Below are 21,907 nucleotides of genomic sequence, written 5' to 3'. Positions count from 1 at the left end.
TGCAGCTCAGGTGGGGGAATCTGTCCACAGGACAACTATTAGTGGTGCAATGAATAAATGTGGTCTTTATGGAAGACTGTCAAGAAGAAAGCCATTGTTAAAAGAAAACCATAAGAAATCCTGTTTGCAGTTTGCCAGAAGCCACGTTGGAGACCCAGCAAACATGGAAGAAGCTGCTTTGGTCAGACGAGACCAAAATTGAACTTTTTGGCCAAATGCAAAACGCTCTGTGTGATGGAGAACTAACACTGTACATCACTCTGAACACACCATCCCCACTGTCACATATGGTGGTGGCAGCATCATGCTCTGGGGCTGCTTCTCTTCAGCAGGTACAGAGAAGGTGGTCAGAGTTGATGGAAGATGGATGGAGCCAAATACAGGGCAATCTTAGAAGAAAACCTGTTGGAGTCTGCAGAAGACTTGAGATTGGGGTGGAGGTTGACCTTCCAGCAGGACAACGACCCTGAACATGAAGCCATGGCTACAATGGAATGGTTTAGACAAAAAATATTCATGTGTTAGAATGGCCCAGTCAAAGTCCAGACCTAAACCAAATCGAGAATCTGTGGCAAGATCTGAAACCTGCTGTTCACCAGCATTCTTCATCTAATCTGACTGAGCTGGAGCTGGTTTGCAGAGAAGAATGGGCAAAGATTTTAGTCACTAGACGTGAAAAGCTGGTGGAGACGTACCCTTAAAGACGTGCAGCTGTAACTGCAGCAAAAGGTGGTTCTACAAAGTATTGACTCAGGGGGGCTGAATACTTTTGCAAAATGCCCTTTTCAGTTTTTTATTTGTAAAAAAATAGAAATCGTATAATTTTTGTTACACTTCACACTTCTATACCACTTTGTGTTGGTTTTTGAAATGAAATTCCAATAAAATATATTTATGTTTGTGGTTGTAATGTGACAATATGTGGAAAGGTTCAAGGGGTATGAATACTTTTACAAGCCACTGTTAATCTGAGCAGCATATAAAGTGGGCAAAGATGTTTCGGTTATAGTTTAAGTTTCCCTCTGATGTGGGTCAAAACCATCTAAATGCTGTGGTTTATGACTTAGACATGAGTGAGACCTGGATTTATCTTTTCTAAAGTTAGTTCTATACACCAACAGCTGAAATTTTACTAAAGTTTGTAAATCTTTGAAAAATACCATCAAGTACCAAACCTAGCAAACCCTGGTCCACTGCAGTTATTTTAACTATAATAGCTTGTAGGACAAATGCGTTTATTTGGCTGAGATCTAAGAAGGAGCAGAATATTGTTAAATATGAAGACATACAGTTCGGTGCTCTGGGACGTTTATATACTAATGATAGGCATGTGTATCATTTATTACAACCCCAGTTAAAATGTTGGGACGTTGTGTAAAATGTTAATAAAATCAAAATCCAATGATCTGCTAATTCTGTTCAACCTATATACAACTGAATCCTCTACATAGACAAGATATTTAATGTTCCGACTGATTAATTTTATTGATTTTTTGCAAATATTCACTGATGTTGAATTTGATGCTTGCAACATATTCCAACAAAGTTGGGACAGGGACAACATAAGACTGGGAATGTTGAGGAATGCTGTTGGGATCATTCCACAGGTGAACAGGTTTACTGGAAACAGGTGAAAGTCATTATTGGGTCTAAAAGGAGCATTCCTGAAAGGGTCAGTGCTTCACAAGCAAGGATGGGGCGAGGTTCACTACTTTGTGAACATTGTGCAAATAGTCCAGCAGTTTAAGAACAATGTTGCTCAACGTACATCTGAAGGATTTCATCATCTACAGTCCATAATATTATCAAATGATTCAGAGAATCTGGAGAAATCTCTGCAGCAAGGAGGAAAACCAACAATGAATGGCCGTGACCTTCGACCTCTCAGGAGGCACTGCATTAAAGATCATCATTCAGTAACGATATCACCACTTGGGCTCAGGAACACTTCAGAACCATGACAGGTAACACATTCATCTCTACATCTAGAAGTCAAACTCTACCATGCAAAGAGAAAGCCATATATCTACAAAGTTTGTAGAAGTCTTTAATTTTTATCAGAGCTTCTCTTTAACTGTGAGAGACAGAATCTAAAACAAACATCCAGAAAATCACATTGTGTGATTTTTAAGTAATTAATTAGCATTTTAGTTCATGACATCAGTATTTGATCCCCTACCAACCAGTAAGAATCCCAGTTCTCTCAGGCCTGTTGGTTCTTCTTTAAGAAGTCCTCCTGGTCTCCAGTTATTACCTGGATTAACTCCACCTGTTTGAACTTATTATCTGGATAAAAGACACCTGTCCACACACTCAATCAAACAAACTCCAACCTCTCCACCATGACCAAGACCAAGACCAGAGAACTGTGTGAGGACATCAGGGATAGAATAGTAGACCTGCACCAGGCTGGGATGGACTACAGGAAAATAGCCAAGCAGTTTGGTGAGAAGACAACAACTGTTGGAGCAATGTTAAGAAAATGGAAAGAGTTCAAGATGAAGGTGAATCTCCCTCAGTCTGGGGCTCCATGCAAGATCTCACCTCGTAGGGCATCGATGATCATGAGGAACTACACGGCAAGACCTAGTCAATGACCTGAAGAGAACTGGGACCACAGTCTCAAAGAAGACCATCAGTAACACACTACGGCACCATGGATTAAAATCATGCAGCGCTGCAAGGTCCTCCTGCTCAAGGCAGCGCATGTCCAGGCCCGTCTGAAGTTTGCCAAGGACCATCTAGATGATCCAGAGGAGGAATGGGAGAAAAACATGAGGTCTGATGAGACCAAAATAGAGCTTTTTGGTCTAAACTCCACTCGCCGTGTTTGGAAGAAGGATGAGGACAACCCCAAGAACATCATCCCTACCATGAAGCATGGAGGTGGAAACATCATTCTTTGGAGATGCTTTCTGCAAAGCGGACAGGACGACTGCACCGTCCTGAGGGGAGGATGGATGAGTCCATGTCTCAGGAGATCTTAGCCAACAACCTCCTTCCCTCAGTAAGAGCATTGAAGATGGGTCATAGCTGGGTCTTCCAGCAGGACAACGACCTGAAGCACACAGCCAGGGCTACTAAGGAGTGGTTCCATAAGAAGCATCTCAAGCTCCTAGAGGGGCCTAGCCAGTCTCCAAACCTGAACCCAATCGACAATCTTTGGAGGGAGCTGAAAGTCCATATTGCCCAACGACAGCCCTGAAAGCTGAAGGACCTGGAGAAGATCTCTATGGAGGACTGGTCCAAAATCCCTGCTGCAGTGTCTGCAAACCTCATCAAGAACTACAGGAAACGTCTGATTTCTGGAACTGGCAAGTGGTGCTGTGCTCCAGTTGTACTGGTTTTAAGTATTCAGATCTTGGTCACACTCTTGACGAAATCGGAACATGTCCTAGGCTTGGAAGAATAACCCACCAATGTCTGCAGGAACGACACAGAGAATTTAGAGGTAGGCAGCAAATCATTTGGTACAAACATGTTCATTTATCGTTGATTTATAGTTTGGTTTATTTGAAAGGTCCATCAAGGCTCTGTTAAAGGGCCTTGATGGAGAGCAGGTAAAGTTCACATCAATGACTGCAGTGACTTTAAAACACAGGAGCACAAATTTAAAGTTATTCTGGAACTTCTCAGGTTCACAGAGGATCATATTTATACATACACCCCCACTAATATTTGGTTAAATGTTGTAACTTGACCACACACTTCCTGTACCATCCACAAGCTTCTGGCATCATCCTGTCTCCATGTTTGACCAATCTTCTGGGCAGAAATTTTAATCCACAATCCATAGGGATTGTTAAAGTATAATAATACTCTGATTTATCCATTAAAACCAGTATGAAAGTGTGTTTGGGATGATTGTCCTACTGAAACAACCATCGGTGCCTGTCCTCCTTTTTTAGTTTGTGTGCACAGTACCAATACCACTGACAGTGAAACAGCCCCACATCATGATGCTACCACCACCATGCTTGACAAAAGCCTAAAGAAAGGTCTTTGTCTCTTTCTTTGTTCCTGCAGCTAACGTCCTCCTCCAGAGTGGGCGAGGCTGTGATGGGGCTGCTGTCGCCTTGACAACAGGATGATTGACAGCAGGCCAGCTGTTGTCAGACACCAACCATTCAGGATTTTCTTTGAGAAGTTGGAGGAGGAGACTGCAGGGTTAGAAAGCTTCAGTCCGACTCATCCAGCAGTGATTCCCATCATCAGTTAATCAATCAGTCATCCAACCAATCATCTTCCTCCACTCACACTGCTTTGTAACTGACCAATCAACTCACTTTTTGCAGTAACGGGTGGTGCCAGTGGTAGGAAGCCTTGTATCTCCAGCTGTCTCTCAGTGATTAATGTCTGTTGGGGGGGAGGAGATGTTACTGAGTTACTGAGCAGGAATTTCTATCTGACATGTATTATCGATTATTCAGAATCTGAGCTGAAAATGATCAGAAACAATATTATTGATCAGAATGGCCCTGATTTACAGTCTGAGAGGTACAAGGCTTCCCCCTGCTGGTCAGCTAGGTATCTGTAGTAATAAATAATATTAAAATATAGTTTATTATTATCTTCAGAGTTAAAATAGAAACTGATCAGATTTTATACTGATTATATCCTGATCATTTTAGAGTTTTTTTGTTTCAGTATTTAAATACAGGTTATCATTACACCTCATCTACACACACAAGCCTACATCTGACACGCACACTAAGCCCTCTGGTCCACAGAGAGCTCCACAAACTTCCACCATTCTCCAGCCTTCGATCTTCCACTAACACCCTCCACCCCCATCAAGGAAGGCCTAACGAGGTACCTTAACGAGCTGTCTGCTGCCTGTGCTCCTCTACGGCTTCATTAGCTGAAGGCAGTTTATTGTTCAGGCTAAAATATTTTCCATCTAGAAACTGTGAGAGGAGGAAGTGAGCAGGGAAGGAAGGTAACGGGAGAGGAGAGAATAGAAGACAACATTAAAGGAAAGAAAGTAGATTTCCTCATATTATTGGATGAAATAAGATTATAAATATGTTGAAAAACAAAACTTCGTGGGCTTGATGTCTATGAAGCTTGTTCGGTTTGGAGACACTAACAAGCAGATAGTTTCAGAACAAACCCAAACTCAGACGGCCAATCAGAATCACCGACACAGTCACCTATCAACAGGACTGAAGTTCAGGAGTCAGCAACATAAACTCAACGTAAACAGAAACATTTACCTTTACAGCGCCTCGAGAAGTATTTCCACCCCTGTAACTTAGTGTCCTGGTCCAACCACACCCTTTAATGTGTTTTACTGGGATTCTAGTGGACAGAACAACACAAAGTAGTGCAGAACTTTGAAGTAGAATCGTTGTTTTGGACATTTTTACAAATAAAACATGGTTGTGGATTTGTATGCACCTCCACTGTACTCTGAGACTCCTACATAAAATCCAGTGTAACCAACTGCCTTCAGAGGTCACTTCATCACTAACCAGAGTCTACCTGCAGATGTTCTGTTTCTGGCCTCAGAGGTTCTTTAGAGAACAATCAGCATCATGAAGATCAGGGAAGACAGCACACAGGTCAGGGAGAAAGTTCTGGTTCAGTTTAAAGCAGGGTTAGGTTCTACAACAACATCCCCGACTTTGAACATCTCCCAGAGCTCTGTTTAATCCATTATCTGAACATGGAGAGAGGATGGACCACCTGCAGACCTACTAGAGATACAATGGATGGTTTAGATGAAAGCAAATTCATGGATTAAAATGTCCTAGTCAAAGTCCAGTCCTAAATCTAACTGAGGAGCTGCGACAAAGTTTGAAAAGGAATGTTCACAGATGTTCTCTATCCACTCTGACTGTAGTTAAGCTGTTTTACAAAGAAGAATGTGTTGGACCTTCAGTCTGTAGAAGTTCAAAGCTGGTGGAGATAAACCTCAAAAGACCTGCATCTGGACCTGAAGTCAGAGGTGGTTCTACAGAGTTCTGACTCAAAGAGCCTGAAAACAAATGCACACCACACTTTTCAGATTCTATTCTATAATAAATGCTGAAGACCAAGAATTATTCTCCTTCCACTGTATGGTCATGTTCTACTTCATGTTGGTCACAAGAAATCCTGATAAAATCCACTGACGTTTGTGATTGGACCGGGACAGAATGTGGATATGATTAAAGGTATCTGAACTTTAACTAGACTGCAGGTTCTGAACTGCTCTGTTTCAAAGTGAAATATAAATTCAAAAAGTAACACTGATGTGTAGGACTTATGAAGTTAATGACGTTGATCATTGTCAAATACTTTAATCTTAGCGCACAAGCAAAGTTTCTGTTGGGTTTTGGGTTTTTTAGGAGCGTTAATGACTAAATTCAATCAAACTGGACTGAAAGATGATTTAGTGTCTCAGCAGCTCCGACTGGGAGTTTTCTTCCTGGAGCTGTGATGTTTGGAGGTGTTGGCAGTGGACCTTCTGCATGGACAGCTCGTATTTCTTCCTCCTCGGTGACGGTGTTCTGTACAGACTGTGTGACTTTCTGCATGCTGGACTTTGTGTTTAGTGTTTGGGCTTCAGGTTCTCCTGTGTTCCTGCTGTTCCCGGCTCTCGGATCTCTTTCTGTCTCTGAGGTTTAGCTCTGTTAGCATTCCTCGTTGGGATCTAAGGTGTCCTTTAGCCTTGAGCTAATGAAACGCAGGCGGTGCCAACTTTGATATTCTGCCACTTTTGAGCCGTTGTGTTTGTCTCTGAAGCTTTAATGAGCATTTTACCGTCGGGAGAATGTAGAACTTTGTACAATCAGATTCTTACCATGATGACAATGATATTAATATCCTTGATATATGGCATTTGTATATTTCAAAGCTTTTTAATGTTGGGGTCAGACTTCCAGTGCTGTGAGCTACTATGAGCTTTCTGATTTAGGTTTTTATTGATATGCAGTTTAATGTGTTTTAGCAGCTGCTGAATGTGCTGCCACTGCTGCCCTTTGATTTGCTCCATATTTATCTCTGCAACATCTGGAGTCCAGGCTTAGGAAACGCACTGGAAACACTGGTGAGGCTGGAACCCAGGGGGGCGGGGTACCACTGGGGCGGAGCCTGCTAAATGACGTGTAGGCCACGCCCACTGCTCCAAACTGCCTGAACGAGTTAAATTATTTTCTTATACATGAACCTAACATGAAGTTCAGTTAGAAACTGTATAAGCTACTCACCTTAAAGTGAACCGGAGCCATTATGTTCTGTAGCTGTTTATATGGAGCAGGTTCTGTTGTAGTGACCCGTTCTGTTCATCCAGCTTTTTACGCTCCTGTCTCTTTAAGATGCCCCTCCCTTATAGCCCACTCTCGCCTGATTGGCCAGACCGTGGACCCCCTGACTCTCTGAGCCAGTGTTTGCTGTTGCTGCAGCTGATGATAAAATAATAAAACACAACATCATACATCCATCATATGACGTCAGCAAGCCTACTATGTAACCCCCTGCTTGGACTCTGGGTGGCGCCACAGAGTGAACGGTTGTTTTCTACAGTATTCAGTGGTTTCTACAGCTGCACCTTCACTCTGAACTCTTACGACACTTGAAAGTATTTATTAGGGGCTAACGATGCAAAAAGGTCTCCCCGCAAATACCTGAGATGTCATTTTTTAGAAACGTTTGGTGTTTGATGCTTGAAGCTGAGTAGATTTCTCTTGTTCTTCTAGAAACAAAAGCTCTGCTGTTGTTCAGCAGCTGCTTCGTACTGATCTGAAAGAATCCAAAGCAGTGGCGCTAGTGGGTCACAGAGACTTTCAGGTTCTGGTTTCTGACTCAGCAGACGCTTGTCCAGGTGGGAGGTTCATGATGTGGGACCTCGCCTGCAGCTCTGGAGACAGCAGCAGGTCAGGAAGCAGGAGGCTGATATAACTTCACCTCAGAGGAAGGTTTTACTTTTAGTACTAAACATTTCTTAATTTTCCTCCAACAAACAAACAAACAGCTTGTTTATAAATGAATTGATAAATGACCCTGCTGAATGTATTCCTTCCGGTCTAAAGTCCAACCCAAAGAGAATCGGTCCTCCTGTTTTCTGCCACCTGATGCTCTGAAGAACCAATCAAATAATCTCTCACATCCTCAGCTTTTTCTACTATGATGGATATTGTACTGTACTGTTTTAACTGGACTAATGCTGCATGCTCAGTGTATAACTGTGGGAGTCTGTGTGTGTCTGAGGGCGAGAGTGTGTTTTTAAATAGTTTCTTTTGTAGTTTTTGGAGTAATTTCTTCTTCTTCTGCATCGTGTTCAACCTGATTCTGTAAATAAACTGAGATGGTCAAACTGCTCTGATTGGCCTTTTTTTTCCCTTCCTATCTTCATGCCAACAAATCTTCCTGGGATGTCCTGCTGGTCGTCCCATCTGTGCTTTCTAGATTCTCCAAGCTTCTTTGATGGTCAGGACTGAAGCCGTACCTTCACACAGCTGCCGCTGGCGGATCTGTGAACGAACTGCAAGTCTTAGAGAAACTACTACATGATGGCGTTAAACTGCAATAAGAAAGAAGCCATATTTCTCAGATCATTTCCATATAATACAGAGTAATGCATGCACAGAACTATAAACAGAAAATTAAACATATAACTAGTACAGAAACAATGTAATCATTTAAATGAAAGAAGTTACATAAAAAATGAAAGAAACAAAAGCATAGTTGCATAAATTCAATTCAATTCAATTCAAAAATACTTTATTAATCCCAAAGGGAAATTAAATGTTGTTATATCTCATATTATGAAGGTTTCTTCAAAGAGACGTTGTAGATGCTGATGGCTGTGAGCAGGAAGGATCTCCTGTAGCTCCGTCTTACAGCAGATCTGAAGAAGCCTCTGACTGAAGACACTCTGTTGTTGTAGGACAGTCTGATGAAGAGGATGCTCAGGGTTCTCCATAATGTTCTTCATTTTATGAAGAATCCGTCTTTCCACAATGATCTCCAGAGGTTCCAGAAGAGTCCCCAGAACAGAGCCAGCCTTCTTTATCAACTTGTTGAGCTTTTTTAAGTCCCTGGTTCTGATGCTGCTTCCCCAGCAGATGATGGTAGAAGAGATCAGACTCTCCACAACAGACTTATAGAAGATCTGCAGCATCTTGCTGCAAACACCAAAGGACCTAAGCTTCCTCAAGAAGTACAGTCTGCTCTGTCCCTTCTTGTAGATGGCTTCACAGTTGCATCTCCACTCTAGTCTGTTGTCCAGGTGAACATCGAGGTATTTATACTCCTCCACCACCTCCACTTCTTCTCCTATGATAGAAATAGTTTTTGACCTATTCTTGTTTCTCTTAAAATCTACAATCATCTCCTTTGTTTTAGTCACATTCAAAATGAGATGATTGTTTCCACACCATGCCACAAAGAGGTCCACCACCTTCCTAAATATAAAGTAAAGTAAAACAAGATCAAATAAAACTACAGTGAAACAAGACAAACCTGTTCTTTACAACAAAGGCACCAAACTGCTGAGCAATAAATACAATAAAACTCAAAATGAGAAACAGAACAATTAAGCATAACCCTCTTAGGCTCCAACCCCCAGTACTGGGGGAACAATTAAACTTTTTATTCCACTTTCATTACTGTAAGTTCCTCTAGTTAAACATAGACGTGTGGTCTCTTCATAAACGTCAGAATCTGGACTAAAAGCTGAAAGAAAACATTTTTATGAAATCCAAACTGTTAAAACTACAAGCAGGTGAATCAGAAAGTAAACAAACTTCGCAAGATGGCGCCACAATAGAACTGGGTCTCAGCTGTTCACCAGACAGCTTCTACAGAACCAACATGTCATCTGAAAGCAGAGATCTCACAGGTCCCCCCAGGATTTCCTCAACCTGCAGCAAAGAAATGCCAGAATTATCACATTTGAAAAACATAATAAACAAAATAATTATTTAAACAGAGTTTGTAATGTCTGAGTTAGATTTGGGCATGTTGTTTTGAGCAGAAACTTCACTAAAGGAAGCTACAAACAGTTGAAGTTACATTTATTTTACCCGAATTTTAACTAAAATGTGCGGACCAGACAGAGCAGAAATGCTTCAAGATCCTCTGCTCAATAAAACAACATGAATAAGCCTCAGGTGTAAATGCCATTAATTTATGACCCAGGAATCAGGAAAGAGATCAGCGCTGCAGAGCGCCCACCAACAGCAAGGAAAGAAGTGGCCAGCAGGTGGCAGCAGCAGCAGCTCCCGGATCTCAGTATCTGTTTCCGGTGCAGAGCTTCCTTCCTTTCTGTTTGTGCTCAGTAAAGAGACGCTGTAAGGTGAGTCCTGCTGAGGCATCTATCCGCTTTAATCTTCCTTCCAGGTGACCATCCGACCATCTAAGGTGTGTTTTCTAACAGGATGATACTTTTGGGGTCTGCTGGTGTCCGAACTATGTTTCTGTGAAATATTAAAGGTCCGTTTTGTTTGCTGTTCTGCTGCGACGTGTCGCCATGTTAGCTGCTCGCGTCGAGTCCAGGAGCGGGAAAACAACGCTGATTTATTGATAAACCTTTTTGTCAGATATCAGATATTAGGTTCAGGCAGGTGATGGTTAATGGGTTAAAGTTCATCAGGTGAGGAATGTTGGGGTTTAGAAGGTGTCTGGTGGAAGCTAACAGGCTAACAGGTTCCGCGGTCAGTTAAACGGTGACGTTCAGGTGTGAAGGAAGACGTGAATTTTAGGGTATCAGGATGGTTTCCACCAGTTTACAGGACAAACCCAGTTAGTTTGCATTAGTTCTAGATAGCATCTGGAGCATCAAGCTGCAGGTTGAGCCTCCATGTGAGCTGTCTGACCGGTGCTGCCATTGTCGGACAGCTTCTGTTCGCTGTAGCTCTGCTGCTTCTCTATTTAACCTCCTCTGGGGTTCACTAGTGAGGAGCTTCTGCTTTCAGCCCAGGAACCCGTTGAGCTCCCTCGTTCTGATTATTATCCTGAAATGGTTTCTTGAAACCTCAGGTTTTGCTTTGAGAAGGAACCTTCTGTAATGAAGATGTCTTCTGCACGTCAAACTACACCTGGAAGAGCATCAATAAGCACATTTATGTAGGTTGGTGTTTGTTTCAGGTGGCTGCAGATATTTCCAGGGTAATTCAGTTGAATCTATGAACAATTATTTCTTTCAAAATGTCTGAATATTCAGTGTTTTAGTGATCAGGATGAATATGGATTAATTAACGGTCCATTAATCAGTCCAGGTGTGGGTTTCATTACTGTAGAATATGTTTCAGTGTTTAAAATGTTCTGCTTCTAGACGTTTTGGTGAAACTCTGAAGATCATTTTTTCTCTATGGTAGAATCTGGACTATGTGCTAAGTGACAACAACCAATTGGGATGATCCAGAAATAATTTTCAGGTGAAACAAACACCAAGTCTTGTCTGTCATTAACAGGAATCAGAAAATGAAGCAAAACTGATCTGGGTGTTTTTATTGTAGCTCTTAAAGCGACGGTGCGGACAGAGTAATCCGCAGCGCCAGGCTCTGATGGTGACCGAGCTAATGTCAGTTTCAGGAGCGACTTTGTGGTTTCCTTTAACTGATAAATCCTGCTCTTCTCTGCAGACATGGCTCCTCGTAAAGGGAAGGAGAAGAAGGAGGAGCAGGTCATCAGTTTAGGTCCTCAGGTGGCCGAAGGAGAGAACGTGTTTGGAGTGTGCCACATCTTTGCCTCCTTTAACGACACCTTCGTCCATGTCACTGACCTCTCTGGGAAGTAAGTCCCCCTGAAATACTCCTGGTCCAATGTTCAGACAGGTCGAGGTTCTGATAGGTATGTTTTCAGGGAGACGATCTGCCGTGTGACCGGCGGGATGAAGGTGAAGGCTGACAGAGATGAGTCGTCTCCGTACGCCGCCATGTTGGCAGCTCAGGATGTGGCTCAGCGCTGCAAGGAGCTGGGAATCACAGCACTGCACATCAAGCTGCGAGCAACCGGAGGAAACAGGTAACCTCACCTGTTACCTGTAGATCTGAGGTCATCTGGAACAAGAAGCTCACCTGACATGTCGTCATGGGAATCCATCTGTCTGTTTCAGGACAAAGACTCCTGGACCTGGAGCCCAGTCGGCGCTCAGAGCTCTGGCTCGATCAGGCATGAAGATCGGACGTATTGGTATGTTTCACACACACCTGTTGGGACTCTGTGTTCGGTTTCATATCAGGTGTGTTCAGGTCTGGGTGGCGCCGCATGAAGGAAACCCTGTTGAATAGTAGTGATGTTCTCAGTTACCTTCAGACTCCATTTTGTTTCTCCCCATCATCCTGATGAGGAGACGTCATTTCTGATGATCAATCAGAGGATTCATTGCTTCTGGGTTCAGATCATCACATGGTTCAGGTTCCTGTAGCTGAGGAACTAGCAGGTCTTATCAACAGCTGGAACTGATGGTGGAAACCACCCAATCAGAAACACCTGTTGCTTTTCATGCAGGTCAATGAAGACCTCATCTGATTGGTCAACAGAACCGAGGTTTGTGTAGAAGGTAACTATTAGAGATGTGACCATGAAGCTTTCTGCACATTGAGCTGATGTTTGGAAGCCTCTAGCGGCGCCTTGTGGTTGAAGGGAATATAGCAAACTGTTGAAAAGTGGTTCTATTTAAAGCTTCAAAGCAGTGATGTTCGTGGTCCAACACTATTACTTGCTCAGTATGTCAGGTTCTGTGGAGGCCCAGTAATGAACAGTACCTTGACTCCGGTGTACTGAAACCCCTGGAAGCTCCACGAGTTTCGCTGCTGCTGTGTCTCTGAGAAGTTTCCTGCTGTAGTTGAAAGCTGCTCCAGATGATCTCCAGCAGGATGAGTAGGTCCATCCTGCGGCCCGGTGGTCTGTTCTGAGCAGCCCGAGGACCAGGATGCTGGTTGACTGACCAATCAGTGGACTGGCTCGTTTCTGTCCACAACAGATTTGTGCCAACATCCCTGCTGTAGAAGGTGCCTTGCTCAGCTGTAGAAGGTGCTGCTCAGATCTGTGGAGCTTCAGGAGCTCCGTGGTTTTAAACAGTTTTCAGAGAGAAGTGATTTTGATAGAACTGACCTTTAATCTGACCTCATGTTTTCTGTTTCTTCAGAGGACGTCACTCCGATCCCATCAGACTCCACCAGGAGGAAGGGCGGTCGCCGTGGTCGCCGTCTGTAAACAGCTGTTTACATTTCACAATAAAAGCTTCAAGTTAAGGCTGAGTCTGTTTAATAATGTGCTGCTTTACTCTGAACGGGTCTGAACAGTCCAAACTCTGCGTTCTGTGTAGACGCTTTACCTTCGGTACCGATTTGGTCCCACTGACTCCCATTATGACCACCTATGGGGTGATGAGGTTTGGAAAATATTTCTACTGTGTTCCCATTTATCAAGAGATGCTCCTCTTGTTGGACGTGGTGGAGAACGTTCATGCAGGAGCATCTTCTGTCTAGGAGACTAATGACGCACAGCCTGGACCATCTAGAAAGCAGAGACGCATCTACGTTCTGGAAGGTCCTGTGTGGAACCAGTGAGCCAAATGTGGAGCACCTTACCGTAAACCGATTTATGCTTTAGGTGGCGAATGCTTGGCAGAAATAAAAAGCTTCATATCTGTGCTGAAGATGAACGTAAAACATTTACGTTCAAGTTTCTTTACATTTTTATAAGTGGTTCTGTTTTGTAAAGCGTACATTTTATAATAGACTCGTTGCTTCATAAATAATTTCATCATAATATAAATCTTTCATGGCTGCATCCAAAATATTCCACTTAAGTGTTTTTTTTCCTAAACAAATGTTTTTTGGATAAAAATGCTTAAAAAATACAACAAACTTTATGGATGGATCTGAAGCTGAAGGATTTGATGCAGTGAAAGTAAAAAACATTTTTATACGAGGAACCATTTTAGCTCATATGGGTCAAACGTACTTGTTCAACTTAAAGGTTCCTGAAGGGTTAAAGAGCTGAACCTGATGAATGAACCACGTTGATCTCATTCAGTTCTGGAAGCAGAACATGAATCTATGGTCCATCTTTATCAGTACCAAACAGTACCAGTGCAAAGGCAGAACTCCTAAATGTTTATAACAAAGCTTTATTGTTCATATTTGAACAATACATCAGTTCATTACATCTCGCTGCAAATGAGAACCACAGTTTATACCAGAGTATCTGGATGAGGCTGAACCCATATGGCTGGCACGGCCCGGTTCAGGGATGACTGATAAATACCCGACCTGTCAGTCCCTCTGAGAAGCTGTGGTTGGAAGGACCACAGGGTAGTTAGTACTGGTACCAGATACCCATGGTTCCTCCTGGTTTCCCTCTGGACCACAGAGGCCAGCTCCAAAATGATTGTCCTGGATCTAAACCAGCTGATGAGCCATGCATCATCATGTCCCAGCAGCTGCCTGATGATTGCTATTGACTAAGTAGGGTCCACCTGTGTGTCATCGAATCTCAGTACAAATACAGCTGCTCTGTGACGTCCTCAGAGGTTGGTTAAGAGAACATTGGGGAGCAAACAGCATCATGAAGTCCAAGGAACAACCAGAGAGGTCAGGGATAAAGTTCTGGAGAAGTTTAAAGCAGGATCAGGCTATTAAAAGATTTCCAAGCTTTGAACATCTCATGGAGCTCTGTTCAATCCATCATCTGGAAATGGAAAGAGTTTGGCACAACTGGAAACCTACCAAGACAAGGCCGTCTACCTAAACTTACAGGCCCAACAAGGAGAGCACTGGTCAGAGATGCAGCCAAGAGGCCCATGGTGACTGTGGATGAACTGCAGAGATCTGCAGCTCAGGTGGGGGAATCTGTCCACAGGACAACTATTAGTGGTGCAATGAATAAATGTGGTCTTTATGGAAGACTGTCAAGAAGAAAGCCATTGTTAAAAGAAAACCATAAGAAATCCTGTTTGCAGTTTGCCAGAAGCCACGTTGGAGACCCAGCAAACATGGAAGAAGCTGCTTTGGTCAGACGAGACCAAAATTGAACTTTTTGGCCAAATGCAAAACACTCTGTGTGATGGAGAACTAACACTGTACATCACTCTGAACACACCATCCCCACTGTCACATATGGTGGTGGCAGCATCATGCTCTGGGGCTGCTTCTCTTCAGCAGGTACAGAGAAGGTGGTCAGAGTTGATGGAAGATGGATGGAGCCAAATACAGGGCAATCTTAGAAGAAAACCTGTTGGAGTCTGCAGAAGACTTGAGACTGGGGTGGAGGTTGACCTTCCAGCAGGACAACGACCCTGAACATGAAGCCATGGCTACAATGGAATGGTTTAGACAAAAAATATTCATGTGTTAGAATGGCCCAGTCAAAGTCCAGACCTAAACCCAATCAAGAATCTGTGGCAAGATCTGAAACCTGCTGTTCACCAGCATTCTTCATCTAATCTGACTGAGCTGGAGCTGGTTTGCAGAGAAGAATGGGCAAAGATTTTAGTCACTAGACGTGAAAAGCTGGTGGAGACGTACCCTTAAAGACGTGCAGCTGTAACTGCAGCAACACGTGGTTCTACAAACTATTGACTCAGGGGGGCTGAATACTTTTACAAGCCACTGTAGACCATCTTGTTCTTTAGTATCGATTTCACAAATAAAGCCATTATTAATCGGTTAGCACATCAGCAACAAATGATTAGCAGTATCTGGAGTGTGGAGGGATTGGCCGTCAGACTGTCTGTTTCGCTTGTTCCGAGGAAGAGGAGCTATCATCCCTTTACTCTGATTATGTTATGGTGGAGCCATTAGGGGGCGCTCAGGGAGCTGCTCAAATGTATTGATAAGGTGTGTCAATTAAGCACAGGTGTGGTGCAAATGAGCACACGGTTCTGACCATGCTTGTGGGAGCTAAGGAACTTTGTGAATGTATCAGTTCATATCCACCCAGCAAACAATAAATGGATCGGCATATCCGACTGGACTTCAACAAGCACCGCTCTCCATTTTGTAACAGCAACCTACCACAGGTGCTTGCATAAAACCAGAAAAAGCACCACTACATGTTACAACTATTGTCGTAATAAAAAATCTCCAAGCTGTGTTCTAGACCACATTAACCAGGGGCGCCAGGGTGTTTTTTCATGGGGAACCAACAAATGAATAAAACAATAAAAACAAGGCAATATTTCATCGTTTTATATATTTAGCCAAAGAGCGACTTGCAGCTGGTCCAGTGTTCCACGGCCGGGACGAAAACCACACAGCTCCTCCTGAAGCCGAGGTTCGACTATCGGCCGGACTCTCCTCTCCAATACCCTGGCGTAGGCCTTACCAGGGAGGCTGAGGACTGTGATCCCCTGTAGTTGGAACACACCCCCAGTCTGCCAGTCCAGAGGCACTGTCCCCGACCGCCATGCAATGTTGAAGAGGCGTGCCAACCATGACAGCCCTACAACATCCAGAGACTTGAGGTACTCAGGGTGGATCTCATCCACCCCCGAAGCCCTGCCACCGCGGAGCTTTTTAACCACCTCGGTGACTTCAGCCTGGGTGATGAAAGAGTCCAACCCCGAGTCCCCAGCCTCCCTGATTCCACCAGGGAATGCGTGATGGCAGGATTGAGGAGATCCTCGAAGTACTCCTTCCACCGCCCGATAATGTCCTCAGTCGAGGTCAGCAGTCTCCTGCCCCCACTGTAAACAGTGTTGGCGAAGCACTGCTTCCCCCTCCTGAGGCGCCGGACGGTTTGCCAGAATCGCTTCGAGGCCAACCGGTAGTCCTTCTCCATGGCCTCACCGAACTCTTCCCAGGCCCGAGTTTTTGCCACAGCCCGGGCCGCAGCACGCTTGGCCTCACGGTACCCGTCAGACGCCTCAGGAGTCCCACAAGCCAACCACAGCCGATAGGACTCCTTCTTCAGCTTAACATCATCCCTTACTGCCGGTGTCCACCACCGGGTTCTGGGATTGCCGCCACGACAGGCATCGCAGACCTTACGGCCACAGCTACAGGCAGCAGCATCGTCAAGTGCATGTTGGACTCCGGCAGGGCTGCCCTTTGTCACCGGTCCTGTTCATAACTTTTATGGACAGGATTTCTAGACGCAGCCAAGGGCCGGAGGGGGTCTGGTTTGGGGACCAGTGGATTTTGTCTCTTCTTTTTGCAGATGACGTGGTCCTGCTGGCCCCCTCTAGCCAAGACCTACAGCATGCGCTGTGGCGGTTCGCAGCTGAGTGTGAAGCGGCTGGGATGAAGATCAGTTCCTCCAAGTCCGAGGCCATGGTTCTCGACCGGAAAAGGGTGGCTTGTCCTCTTCAGGTTGGAGGGGAGTTCCTGCCTCAAGTGGAGGAGTTTAAGTATCTCGGGGTCTTGTTCACGAGTGAGGGAAGAATGGAGCGGGAGATCAACAGACGGATCGACCCACAGTAATGGGGGTGCTGTGCCGGTCCGTTGTGGTGAAGAGAGAGCTGAGCCGAAAAGCGAAGCTCTCAATTTACCGGTCGGTCTACGTTCCTACCCTCACCTATGGTCATGAACTTTGGGTCATGACAGAAAGAACGAGATCCCGGATACAAGCGGCTGAAATGAGCTTCCTCCGTAGGGTGGCCGGGCACTCCCTTAGAGATAGGGTGAGGAGCTCGGAGTAGAACCGCTGCTCCTCCACATCAAGAGGAGCCAGTTGAGGTGGCTCGGGCATCTATACCGGATGCCTCCTGGACGCCTTCCTCGGGAGGTGTTCCAGGCACGTCCCACAGGGAGGAGGCCCAGGGGACGGCCCAGGACACGCTGGAGGGACTATGTCTCTCGGCTGGCCTGGGAACGCCTTGGGCTCCCCCTGGAGGAACTGGAGGAGGTGTCTGGAGAGAGGGACGTCTGGGCGTCTCTGCTGAGTCTGCTGCCCCCGCGACCCGGTCCCGGATAAGCGGAAGACGACGAGTACGACTTGCAGCTCTTGAGCTGCAGGTAGCAGAGCTTCTGATCTAGCAGATAAAAACTGATCCCATCTCAACACTTTCATTTTTAATTCAACTAAAACTGTAAAGGTACAAAAGTTTATTGGTCCAAGGGACCAATCAGTTATGGTTTCTGTGCCGGTGCATATCATCATAGGAAATTGATTGGGTTCTATGTCTTCAGTACAATGGGCCAGGACCAGTTCTGTAAGGGCACTGGCCCCTGTTGACCCCTGTCTAGAACCACATTTATGGACATGTGTGATTGTCTCCAGCTGGTCCACCTTAGGAATCATCAAACCTGACTTGTTAGGAGTTAATCTGCTGATCCGACACCGTTTTCTTCTCAGTAAGAATGAAAGTGTCCCTTAGATGTTTCTCATGCATTTTCTGCTCCTCAGACTGATGAGCATTTCCATCTACAGGTGACAGAAACAGAGGAGGTTTCACAGTTTCCATCCGACTGAGGTTGTTTCCATCATTTTCTGAGGTGTGTGACGTTATTGAGGCTGAATATGATTCAGTTTAAACCATAAAATCTCAAGAAACATCTGGTTTGATGCTTCATGAACTAAACTGGATGGAGTCATACGCTGCTTGGCCAAAAAAATAGTTGCCACCAAAAAAGAAAGGTCACACTCTAATATTTGGTTGGACCACCTTTAGCTTTGATTACGGCTCCATTCGCCGTGGCTTTGTTTCGATAAGCTTCTGCAACGTCACAAGATTTATTTCCACCCAGTGATGCATTCATCTTTCACCCAAGATCTTGCATTGATGACGGTAGAGTCTGATCGCTTCACAAAGGCTTCTCCAGGACATCCCAAAGATTCTCCATGGGGTTAAGGTCTGGACTCTGTGGTGGCCAATCCATGCGTGAGAATGATGTCTCATGCTCCCTGAACCACTCTTTCACAATTGGAGCCTGATGAATGCTGGCATTGTCATCTTGGAATATGCCCGTACCATCAGGGAAGAAAAAACCCATTAATGGAATAATCTGATCATTCAGTATATTCAGGTAGTCAGCTGACCTCATTCTTTGAACACATACTGTTGTTGAACCCAGATCTGACCACCTGCAGCAACCCCAGATCATGGTGCTGCCCCCACAGACTGGTACAGTAGGCACTAGGCATGATGGGGGCATCACTTCATCTGCCTCTCTTCTTGCCCTGATGAGCCCATCACTCTGGAACAGGATAAATCTGGACTCATCAGACCATATGACCTCCTTCCATTGCTCCAGAATCCAATCTTTATGCTCCCTAGCAAACTGAAGCTTTTGTTTCCAGTTAGCCTCACTGATTAGTGGTTTTCTTAAGGCTACACAGCTGTTCAGTCCCAATCCCTTGAGTTTCCTTCACATTGTGCGTGTGGAAATGCTCTTACTTTCACTGTTAAACAGCCCGGAGTTCTACTGTTGATTTTCTTCCATTTGATTTCACCAAACGTTTAAGTGATCGCCGATCACCATCATTTACGACTCTTTTCCAGCCAATTCAATTCAGTTTTATTTCTATAGCACCAATTCACAACACGTCGTCTCAAGGTTCTTCACAACAGTCAGGTTCATACATTCCAATTAATCGTAACCATTGAACAGTTCAGTCAGATTCAGTTATTTATTCAAATTGGATAAAAAGTTTTTCTATCTAAGGAAACCCAGCAGATTGCATCCAGTCAGTGACTTGCAGCATTCACTCCTCCTGGATGAGCATGTAGAGACAGTGGACAGTCACTGGTGTTGACTTTGCAGCAATCCCTCATACTGAGCATGCATGTAGCGACAGTGGAGAGGAAAAACTCCCTTTTAACAGGAAGAAACCTCCAGCAGAACCAGAACCAGGCTCAGTGTGAGCGGCCATCTGCCACGACCGACTGGAGGTTTGAGAGAACAGAGCAGAGACACAAAGAGAACAAAGAAGCACTGATCCAGGAGTACTTTCTATGGGAAGGAAAAGTAAATGTTAATGGTTGTAGCTCCTTTAGTCGTTTCATCTAGAAAGAAAGAACAGATAAACTCTGAGCCAGTTTTCAAGGTTAGAGTCTGAAAGAGAGAACATAGAGTTAGTCACAGTAGAAGCTCAGTCAGTAGCCATGTCTAGGAGAGAGAAAGGGTTAAACACTGAAAGACAGGGCCATGTGGATCATCTGTAGAAGGTGAGCATTAAGTTGTTGCCAGCAGAAGCTCGGACAATTCCCCTCTCCAGAAAGGTGTCACAGGTAGACACAGAGCCAGGCCAGGTGTAGCTTCTAGGAAGAGAAAAGAGAGAACAAAGTTAAAAGCTGAAATAACAGCAAATAATGCAAAATTGGAGAGTAGTGTGAGAATGTAGCGAAGAGGGTGAAAGTGGTCATTATGTCCTCCAGCAGCCTAAGCCTATAGCAGCATAACTACAGAGATAGCTCAGGATAAACTAAGCCACTCTAACTATAAGCTTTATCAAAAAGGAAAGTTTTAAGCCTAGCCTTAAAAGGAGACAGGGTGTCTGCCTCACGGACTAAAACTGGGAGCTGGTTCCACAGGAGAGGAGCCTGATAACTAAAGGATCTGCCTCCCATTCTACTTCTAGAGACTCTAGGAACCACCAGTAAACCTGCAGTCTGAGAACAAAGTGCTCTGTTAGGAACATATGGACCAATCAGATCTCTGATGTATGATGGAGCTAGATCATTAAGGGCTTTATATGTGAGGAGGAGAATTTTAAATTCTATTCTGGATTTAACAGGGAGCCAATGAAGGGAAGCTAAAATAGGAGAAATATGATCTCTCTTTTTAATTTTCATCAGAACTCTTGCTGCAGCATTTTGAAACAGCTGAAGGCTTTTAACTGCATTTTGTGGACATCCTGATAGTAAAGAATTACAATAGTCCAGCCTTGAAGTAACAAATGTATGGACTAGTTTTTCAGCGTCACTCCTGGACAGGATATTTCTAATTATGGCAATGTTCTGGAGGTGAAAGAAGGAAATCCTAGAAACCTGTTTAATATGGGATTTAAATGACATGTCCTAGTCAGAAATAACACCAAGGTTTTTTACTTTATTATCAGAGGTCAATTTAATGCCATCCAGGTTAAGTGATTGACTAAGCAGTTTCTTTTTTAAAGACTCCGGTCCAAAGACGACAACTTCTGTCTTGTCTGAATTTAGAAGCAGAAAATTTAAAGTCATCCAAGTTTTTATATCTTCAAGACATGCTTGTAGTCTATCTAACTGATTGGGTTCATCAGGATTTATGGATAAGTAAAGCTGAGTATCATCAGCGTAACAGTGAACATTTATCCTATGCTGCCTGATAATTTGACCTATTGGAAGCATATATATAGTAAAGAGAATTGGCCCAAGTACTGAACCCTGTGGTACTCCACAATTAACCCTGGAGTTTAAAGATGATTTATCATTTACATGAACAAACTGGAATCTGTCAGACAGATAAGATTTAAACCAGCCTAGTGCTGTTCCCCTGATCCCTACAACATATTCCAGCCTTTCTAAGAGAATATTATGGTCGACTGGATCAAATGCAGCACTGAGATCTAACAGAACCAGAACAGACACAAGTCCATTATCTGAGGCCATATTTCTTCCTCGAAGATGATGGATCCCCACCATCCTTCCAGTTTTTAATAATGCGTTGGACAGTTCTTAACCCAATGTTGGTAGTTTCTACAATCTCCTTAGATGTTTTCTCTGCTTGATGCATGCCGATGATTTGACTCTTCTGAAACAGACTGACCTCTTTTCCACGACCACAGGATGAGTCTTTAGACATGGTTGTTTAAGAAATGAGAAGCAACTCATTGCCCCAGTTGGGGTTAAATAACTTGTTAATCGCCCATGCTGTAATTATCCAATGGGAGTCTCGTACCTCTTTGCTTCGTTAAATCCAAGTGGAAACTTGTTTTTGGCCAGGTTGTGTATTTCAGCGGTTTAGTTCTCTGTGATTTATTATTGTTGACTTCTGCACGTTTTCACGCTACGTTCATTTTAGTACATGCCGAGTTGTGCGTAAAGCGTTCC

The 21,907-nt window shown here is 44.1% G+C and overlaps 1 protein-coding gene across 2 annotated transcripts; it reads left to right on the top strand.

Annotated features, from left to right (window-relative positions):
• The first annotated feature begins 10,143 nt into the window (after nt 1-10,143).
• Nucleotides 10,144-13,184, top strand: rps14 (ribosomal protein S14). 2 transcript variants are annotated; one of them, XM_047378379.1, is made up of 5 exons: nt 10,144-10,282; nt 11,571-11,721; nt 11,791-11,952; nt 12,044-12,120; nt 13,079-13,184. In XM_047378379.1, the coding sequence occupies exons 2-5, from the start codon at nt 11,573-11,575 to the stop codon at nt 13,144-13,146; spliced, it is 456 nt and encodes a 151-aa protein (XP_047234335.1). In that variant the 5' UTR covers nt 10,144-10,282; nt 11,571-11,572; the 3' UTR covers nt 13,147-13,184. The 2 variants fall into 2 exon arrangements, with proteins under 2 accessions (XP_047234335.1, XP_047234334.1); XM_047378378.1 differs by having other exon boundaries at nt 10,229-10,347.
• Nucleotides 13,185-21,907: the final 8,723 nt, after the last annotated feature.

This window comes from Girardinichthys multiradiatus, chromosome 11, assembly GCF_021462225.1.
Source record: "Girardinichthys multiradiatus isolate DD_20200921_A chromosome 11, DD_fGirMul_XY1, whole genome shotgun sequence".
Lineage (NCBI taxonomy): Eukaryota > Metazoa > Chordata > Actinopteri > Cyprinodontiformes > Goodeidae > Girardinichthys > Girardinichthys multiradiatus.
This window is presented reverse-complemented; position numbering and strand designations above follow the sequence as displayed.